The sequence below is a fragment of the Acanthaster planci genome, linkage group LG09 (assembly GCF_054643075.1).
Source record: "Acanthaster planci isolate LZ-2023a linkage group LG09, COTS_SCS, whole genome shotgun sequence".
NCBI classification, from domain to species: domain Eukaryota; kingdom Metazoa; phylum Echinodermata; class Asteroidea; order Valvatida; family Acanthasteridae; genus Acanthaster; species Acanthaster planci.
Genome location: NC_141785.1, coordinates 10622899 through 10631620, shown reverse-complemented (window position 1 = coordinate 10631620; position 8722 = coordinate 10622899). Strand labels below are relative to the sequence as shown.

The window sequence follows — 8722 nt, the reverse complement described above, 5'->3', positions numbered from 1 at the left end:
CTCGTGGTTAGGATAGGATGGCTAAGTACGACTACGAGTGTGTTGTTATCGGTGCTGGTGTTGTGGGGTCCAGTGCTGCGTATCAGCTGGCTGGGCATGGACACAAAGTTCTCCTTTTGGATCAGGTATGTACAATTTAAACATGAGCCCTTGGATGTGTTTAGAAGTGTAGTGCATAAGCCATTCCCGCATACCTTCGTCTGTGACAGGGATCGCCGAGTCATAGGGTAAGGTTCCTTGCTCCATGGTCGAGTGGAGGCCACTAGCCCCGAGGCATATCGGTCAACCGGGGGGGCCGGGGGAAGGAAGGGTGTTTTGCAACAAGCGCCCCCTACGTTCAATCTCTTCTCATTCAGTGTTGTGCAGCGACGCGGTGTGCACATCATCTTTGCAGCCAGGGACCCCTCACGCATCAAGTAAATAATACTAATGTACCCAACTACATCAGCTCAATGTTTATAAAAATTATAAAATCCATTACCATTTTACAAGGCAGCATGGTGAGTTTCATCTGTATGCACTAAACTTGCAACCAAAACAGTTCAGCATGAGGGTCCAAATCTGTGGAACTCATTAGGTTTGTTAAAAGATTTTACCACCTTGTCACTATTTAAACAGAAATATAAGAAGTGCTTACTGAATAATTACAAGGGAAATAACTGAGCCTTACAGGCTACAGATTACAAGTTTTATTATTTATTTGTCTGTGAATTCATGTACACGTATTTATTATACATTTTTTTTTGTTAATTTCCAGTTGTGTCTGTATAGGGGCCCTTGGCCTTACTCGACAAGGTGTGCCTCTTAGTGGTCCCTCCACCTTTGTGTGGAAATAAAGTGAATAAATGAACCAAATTTGTTTCTTAAGTGTGTGAAGATGGACCACGATCCACGAACAGCCAGCAATAATTTTTATTGATAATTTATTAATTTCAACTGTGACTCCAAATGTTTAAACCCGTATGATATATTTCTTAAATGGGACTTTCACTTGTATCAGAAAAGTTAATCTTCGAGATGAAAATTGTCTTCGGGAGAGATATTTTGCGGCTGCATCTCCACACACTGTAAGTTTTGATCGAACGAGAAGAATTTTTTGACTACACCAAGGGTCAAAATTAGTGGTGGTCCACAGGCCAAGGAAATTATTAAATTCTGAGCAAATTCTACAAATATTCTCAAAATTAGCAGCAAAATGTACATTTCAAACTCTACAATAATATTCTGTCAGATTCAGGATGACTGGAAACAAGACTAGTAGAATAAAACTTTCTGCACGTGCACACAAGTTTGTCTGTTGTTGAGTCATCATCACATCAATGTCACCACACATGATGCACACAGCCTGATTATTTTTTTCAAGACCATGAGTTTGAGCATTGTACTGACCTCTGCTTATCATCTAGCAAACAAGCATAGTGGTTTTGGTAGTATATTAGGCTTTTTGATGGTTAACTCCCCAAAAAATAAAAAATCAGGAGGAAAATAAGGAAATTTGGCTCTGGGGATAGGGAAATTTTCATTTTGACGGTGGAAGCACTGTGCTGACCCAAGGCCAGTAGATAAAAAAGTCGGCGGACGAGCTGATCTAATAAAACTGGTGCTCCGGTGGGCCAGTTGAAATCTGATGTCTTTTCTGTCTTCACAAATATCTTTCAATAATTTTTTGTCACGTTAAAATGTATGTTTTTATATGTCTTTCTACTTACATTTGTAATTAAAAAAAAAAGGGTTGTTTTCACGAGTTTCTATTCATGTTTCGCTGTCGCAGAGGTGAAAACACGTGCTCAAAGCTCAATGCATTAAACGAAGCTGCTCTAGTTCCCGCCGCACCACGCCCATGCAAAAGAATGCATGATGGAAATGTAGTAACCAGAAGCAGTCTATACTGTACATGTACTGAAGTACATGTACATGTCCTCTCTACATCGGCTGTACACGCCACAGATGCAACCCTAAAGGCTGCAGGTCGAAAAGACATTGATGTTGCAAGAGGTTTTCTGCAAGATAATTCACAGAACTTGGTTTCTTATTTATGTATGTATTTTCTGCATTCGTGAGTTTAATTTGAGGTTGTTCTGCTCGTGGCTCAAGGTTTATCTCCGGCTGGTCTGGACGCATCACGCACGCTTACCACGCAATACACGGACATTGTTGGCCAGTTTGCCGTCCCGATCGCCTGAGTAGCACTGTGTGAATTGTCTATAATTTTCTTGTGAATTGCTGAATGTAGAAATTTTTACATAGATTAAGACAGGTGTTCATCAGTTTTTGAGATAAATCTGGAAGCTGTCGTCCACATTGATGCCATTCAATCAGCACAAAAAATTGCCCTCTAATTTAACAAAAAAATTTCCGACCTGTACCAATCCTGTTTTTGAGAGGCATAGCACAACTGTTTTGGGGCCTAATAAAAGACTGCGAGTATTACAGTAGGCCTAAGTTAAATAACCATAATAATTGTGGATTCCAAGAAATGTTGGGCAAGTATTGATCCTATTTGGGCAAACAAATTTATGGCGTAGCCTGCCCAATCGGGCATACTGAAAAAAAGAACATTTGGTCACAGCCTGCGCTCTAACAAGGATTGGTCAAGCGGCTTCATGGTCAAGGTCGCTGCAGCACCTACTGTGGGCACAGAATTCCGGGGTTCATTACCATAACATTATTACAATTTATTCAGAATTCATAAGCACCCTGTTCCTATAATAAGGAAACAAACTCCACTTTATCAAACTAACATTTTGACCTTAAGGAACCATTTCTCAATCCTGATAGGCCTAGTTTAGGTAAATGTTGACAATATTTAAGCAAGAAAACTTCTAATTTCTAACCCGAGTTTGGTAAAAGACAGCCACTCATTCGAATCACGCCATTCTGTTTTTTTGTGTGGTTACCCGACTCAGGCATTTTGGATTCATCAAAGGTTGCACTACACCAAATACGCGCCCATAGAAAACAATGCAAAATCGGACCGAAAAAGCACCACCTGTTGACTTTCGTGAAGAGTTTGGCCTCCATTTGTTCACCGGAAATTCAAGATTATGGCCAGAAAATCATTTTTTGTTTCAATTTCATGGGGGTTAGCAACGAAAAACATTTTTTGGTCACCTTTGAACGAAGACACCCCCAAAATAGAAGTAAAACGAAGCATTCATTTCTGAATGTAGCTACCACCCGCCTCTATCCAAAACAGATCTGCAGTTTGGGGCTTTTTGTGAAAGAAATACCCCAAACTGGAAACTATCAGTCCTGAATTTTGGATTTATAGAAATTCTTCTATGATGCCTCCTGATTATGGCCTGCCTTATTGTAAAAACCCTGTGGGATCACAAAATATTAATGAGCTCGCGCACAGAAATACAACCATTTGGTGGAATGCACCCCAAAACAAATCTACATCCATGTCAAGGAACCAGACTACATTCGCTTGTTTGTTGTTCACAGCTAGCTCTTCGGGGCAGTCATGTACGCTGCCATTTTACCAAAATTTCCTTCAAAAACCAAAGCCCTGTTCTCTTTTCTTTCTGATATGAAAGAGGACATCACTGTTTAAGCAGCATGTGGAGTTTTTGACACTAGCTGAAAAAATAATTTTTTTTTAATTAGGGGACCGGTTTTGTCTCCAAATAAAGGAACTTCTCAGAATTTAAGGACAGTCTCTGAGTTGTGATGTGTGCCTCTGTTGTTGGAGTGACTATAAGCGACATGTATTACATGTACAGCTATTTGACATCTGCTGATTTTGCTTTTTGCTCCGCTTCTCTAAAGTTCAAACTGTTGTTTGCCTGTAATTTTTTTCTCATAAAGTAGTTCTCCCCAGCCAAAGTTGCCAACAAAGTGGACATGCCTCTCCCTTTTTCATGAAAAAAGTTGGATATATTTACAGAATCAATACGGGCGTGTCACAATAGAGCCGTGATCCTTCCATGAATGAATAATAATCTCTTATCATTGTAGAAGCTATTTCAAATTGCTCACTAAAATATTTCAGCAGATCCCTACGAGTAGAGCCCCTTGTTGTACAGCCCCCAGAGTGAGGTTACACCATTGACACCTGCGATAAAATGTAATTTGAATAGATCAAAGACATCATACATGTAGAATGTGCTGTATGTGGGGACTGAGAATAGTACTCGTGGCATTACCGTTACATTATTTTGGCAAAGTGATCATTCAGCCCTACTCACTGCAGTCTCTTTCTCCTGTCTTTGCCCTACATAACAATTGTAGGCTGTGCTGATTATCCGAAAATCTGAATATTTGATGGATTGTCAAATATTTGAATATTAATTTCCATATATGAATTTTCAAATGCAAAATGCATGAAAAGGAAGGGAGACGTTTCTTTTGTTTCAAATGAGAAAAATTGCACTGTTTAGGCTTGTTTCAGGCAGATTCAAATGAAAAGTGACAGAAGAATATATCTTAAATGAATCAAAAGTAAATTATTCATTAAAAAATTTAAACGGAATAAATTATCAACGGGGCAAGAACCACGAAGTATTGTTTGTCTGTTAAACCTTGCTAAATCGTGGTTAGAGACAGTCCTAGATGTGAAAAGGTATTTTGATTATAACGTAGAATTGTGTGCATCATTGCAACTGATTTAGTATATGGTTTGTTCATCAACAATCTGCTGGGCGGTATGACTGGATATTCAATTGAATTGAAGGTAGAATATTCAAATAGTGAATTTTTCAAATTGATTCAGCCCTTAACAGTTTGGTGGCAGTACCAGTAGTAATGTGAAGCTGTTGTTTTTTCAAGGACTGTACCAAAATTTGTTTCCTTACAGTTTGCCCTACCTCACAGCCGAGGAAGTTCCCATGGATCGGTGCGCATTCTCCGCTATCCCTACACGGACCTCAGGCACCACCAGGCCATGCCTGAGCAGTACGAGATGTGGCATGAGCTGGAAAAGGAAGCCGGCACGCAGTTGACGCAGTAGGTGTTTGGTTTTCTTTAACCAGCTGTCATCACACAGTTATTAGGAGTTACCAGCAGTGTTGGCTAGGGTTCTCTTTTGAAGGGGACGAGTGTTGCGGGGAGTGGGATGGTACAGTGGGGGTGCATTCCCAGTATTTTCTTAACCCTTAACCTATTGTTTTCTTTGAGTTGCAAATTCCGAGTGGGGGGACTCGTGGAAGGAGCAATTTTTGTATGAGGGGCATTTGCCCCTCCTCCCAGCCCCCATCTTTCCCCTTGGCCCCACCTCTGGGAGTTATGCTAATCTTCAGTTTCTTATCGGAAAAACATTGCTTGGCAATGCAGGCGTTATGTAATTTTCTTTTGTTCCCCAAACTGGCATAGTGCACTGCTGGCGTCTTTTCAAATGTGGAACAGATTAGCGTGCAGCAGTATTGTATAGCTTGTCCATGGAGCACTTTTGTCTCTGGTGGTAATCTGCTTGCGCTAAATGCCAGAAACAGGGGTATAATCATTCAAAACAATGATGGATTTCCTCCGCTATTGACCACTGAAAAAACGTTGGCAATTCCCAGCAGCTCGGTCTTTTGTTCCGAGTACAGTCTTTTGTTACAAGGCCCAGCTCTTTTGTCCAATTTAGGGCAGCCCAGATTTGCGTATAAACCCAAGGAGTCTGGTACTGGAAACCCCCGCAGCAAGTGGTTAAGTGGTACACAGTACATGGGTATTATTGGGTTGGCATACAAGCTGATTGCTACATGGCTGTTTTTTAAATCGTTATAAACAAGAGTGACCATTATAATGACGAAGATCATGGTGGTTGGGGCCTTTTGAGAATTTTTAAGAACAAATTGATTAAACTATTAATCTTGTCACCCTAAAAATAACTTTGGAGAGGACACCCACCTTTACCATTGGAAAAATATGCCAGACTTACGAGTCATTAAGTTATTTGAGAGATAATACTCATCACGTTTATGTTGAGAAGTTGCAGTTGCTGATTGCATGTTTAGTTTTAAACAAAGTAAAGCAACACTTTTTAAATGCCCTTCTGCAAACAGCAAGATATCCATGTTGAGAGTCACACCAACAAAAAATGAGGTCTACCGGCTGACGTTCAGCCTCATCCGGCAATCCCAGCTGGCTTGCTTGGAGCTGAGCGAAGCCCAGGTCAAGGAAAAATACCCATTTCTGGACATCACCGGCAGGGCTGCTTTTCTGCAAGAGGAATGCTTGACCATTGACGCTCACAAAGCTGTCCAGTGCCTGCAAGTATGTACTTTATAATGTGATGGTTTCCCTAGCGTGACACATGTTGATTTGTTTTTCTCGTTTGCCAGAGTTAAAAATTGAAATGTTACCTCACACTGTCCAGAGAATTCAAGTTCTGATCCGATTAATTAAGCCGTTTTTGAAATGCATAAAATGCATTAAAACATGCCAATATATGGAAACATATTTCTGTCAAACATGCATGCTTCAGGATTTGTGGATCCTAAAGCATATAATTAGGATAGGTGCATCATAGTTTGTCAGTTCCAAACAATTTTCAGGAGTTAAATTGGGATCTTCAGTAGATGTGTCACACAAATAAACCCTCATCTTGATTTCTACTCAGGTCTCCAGCTGTAGAATCTTTGCAGTTAAATATGAAGCGCTGAATGTTTAACCTGCAAATTTCAAAGCAAGTAGAGTAGTTATGGTGCTAAAAGTTCCAACATTCAGGATATTGAGTTGATAGCATGTCATTTTTTTTGTCTCGTTAATACAATCCATTCATTACATTCATCTGCCTTTACGACATCTACAATCATCTTCTTTTTTTGGTTGATATCAAAGAAAATAGCAACAAGTAACCCTTATTTTGTTAAATAATAATGTGGTGTGTGCTTGTGTTTTCCTCTGTGCCTCTTTTGACAGCATTATTTTCTCCCCTAGGTCTGTTAAAAGTGCTGTAGAAAATCATTTTCTGCATTCTTTTTTCATTTTTTCCTAGAGTCAGTTTGTGAAGAATGGAGGTGTCATACGTGACAATGAAAAAGTGTTGAAAATTGAGCCAGGGCCAGTCGTCACCGTCCACACCAATAAAGGTGGCTGTTACAGGGCCAAAGGCATCATTTTGGCCCCTGGAACCTGGGCTTCAGGCTTGCTAAAATCCCTGGGACTGAACCTTCCAATCAAGGTAAAGTTGCAGTTAACTCTCTGAATGATTGTATCTGCCATACAAAACCACTACAGGCATGTGGGGAAGAGGCCAGAGAGAGGCAGGGGGCAAGTTCTGGCCGTGTCCGAAACAGGCTTCCAGAGCTACAGCTAGGTCTATTGTCTCTGCGTTTCCATGCATTTCCATTGGAGTGAGGATCTAGACCTAGCTCTAGACAACAGATTCGGATGCAGCCTCTCTTTGACAACTTTTGGCAGATAATGCCTGGTATCCAGGATATTTTTTGTATGGGTTACCAGGGAAAATCAACCAGTGGTCTACAAATGGTCATCTCTCAAGCTTTCCATTACTGTCCACGGGGCTTGTATGGTCCTTGAAAGTCCAGGGATTTACTTTTAAAAACATTTTTATAGCCTTTGAAAGTCATGGAATTCATCATAGGGCCTTAAAAGTCCTTGGTAATTCACTTTTTATGAAAAAAGGGTGCCATTGAGGGGCCATTTTGGGAGTTAAACAATTTACGTGAGCACTTTGCCACAACTTGCATTTGTCACTGGACTCGGAAATTTTGATGGGTTTAGATATTGCACACAATAGACAGAAAAAAGGATTGATCAACACTGCTCCTTGAAACACACTTACAAATCTTCTTCAAATGTAATTTGTTGACCAGTTTTTATAGGACATCCTCTTGGTGGCACACTGTCTTGTGACTTGCCCACATTAAATGTAAAGATTTTAAGATGAGAGAGACCTTTTTTCGTTTTCTTTTTCCTTAGGCATGGAGAGTGAATGTGTGTTACTTCAAAGAAAAAGTGCCAGAATCGCACAGGAAAATCCCATGTGTTATGTATCACACGGATGAAGGGTTTGAAAAAGTCCTAATTGTATTTCCCAGCAGAGAGTACCCTGGTCTTGTTAAAGTGAGTTTTGGTGTCCCATTTCATTGCAACATTGTTTTTAAACAAATAAAAATCAATTGAGTAAGCTAGGATGTTTTGCAGTTAAAATATTCTGTCTAACATTAAATCAGTCAAGAAAAAACCTGCACTATATAATGCAAAAACTGATGACGGGCTGAGATTGAGTAATTTGAAAAAAAAAGTGGGAGGTTGGGGGACAAGCCTTTAGTTTTTCTGAATCCCAATGAGAATCGATCAGTGAGATTTTAGAATGCTAATATGAACTAGTCATTAAGATCTCAGGAGTTCATACATGTATATCACATACTCCTAGAAGGTTTCCATTGTTTTTTCCCAAACGTTTGTGTTCAAAAACTGAGAATGTGGCAGGATGGCTGGACCTTTTCTTTTATCCAAACCTGCCAGTGTACATGTAGACGAATCCAGTGATGTGTCATTGGACGTATCCTGATGACCCCCTTTAATGGCAAAAGGCAGGGTGCATTAATTTGCACAGAGCAACTTTCAAGAAACGGGCTTGTTGATTTTACATTTCACAGTGCGTACTGCTACTGGTGGGGGCCAATGTAGAATAGTGTTACCATGGTAATCAGATTCATCCGTATAGAGGGTGTGCTATATGACATGTTGTTTGGCAGTGTGCTAATTGGCTAAGCAGCCAGTGTTGACTCACCTGCCTGATTGTGACCATGGCTTTGAAATTTGT

At 40.2% G+C, this 8722-nt stretch overlaps 1 protein-coding gene across 6 annotated transcripts in view; it reads left to right on the top strand.

The window, feature by feature from the left end:
* Positions 1-13: 13 nt before the first annotated feature.
* The window catches only part of LOC110980635 (peroxisomal sarcosine oxidase-like), a 34642-nt gene continuing 25933 nt past the window's right edge, over positions 14-8722 (top strand). For 3 of the 6 annotated variants that reach the window (XR_015426555.1, XR_015426556.1, XM_022237507.2), the window contains exons 1-5: positions 14-125; positions 4799-4947; positions 5991-6201; positions 6926-7111; positions 7873-8016. Coding sequence is in view for 4 of the 6 variants with exons in the window: in XM_022237507.2 (XP_022093199.2) it covers positions 18-125; positions 4799-4947; positions 5991-6201; positions 6926-7111; positions 7873-8016 (798 nt within the window). In the remaining 2 variants the exon portion in view is untranslated. Of the gene's footprint in view, positions 126-344; positions 501-1904; positions 2038-4798; positions 4948-5990; positions 6202-6925; positions 7112-7872; positions 8017-8722 lie in introns of those variants that run through there. The other 3 variants (XM_022237508.2, XM_087141688.1, XM_087141689.1) reach the window with 3 other exon arrangements.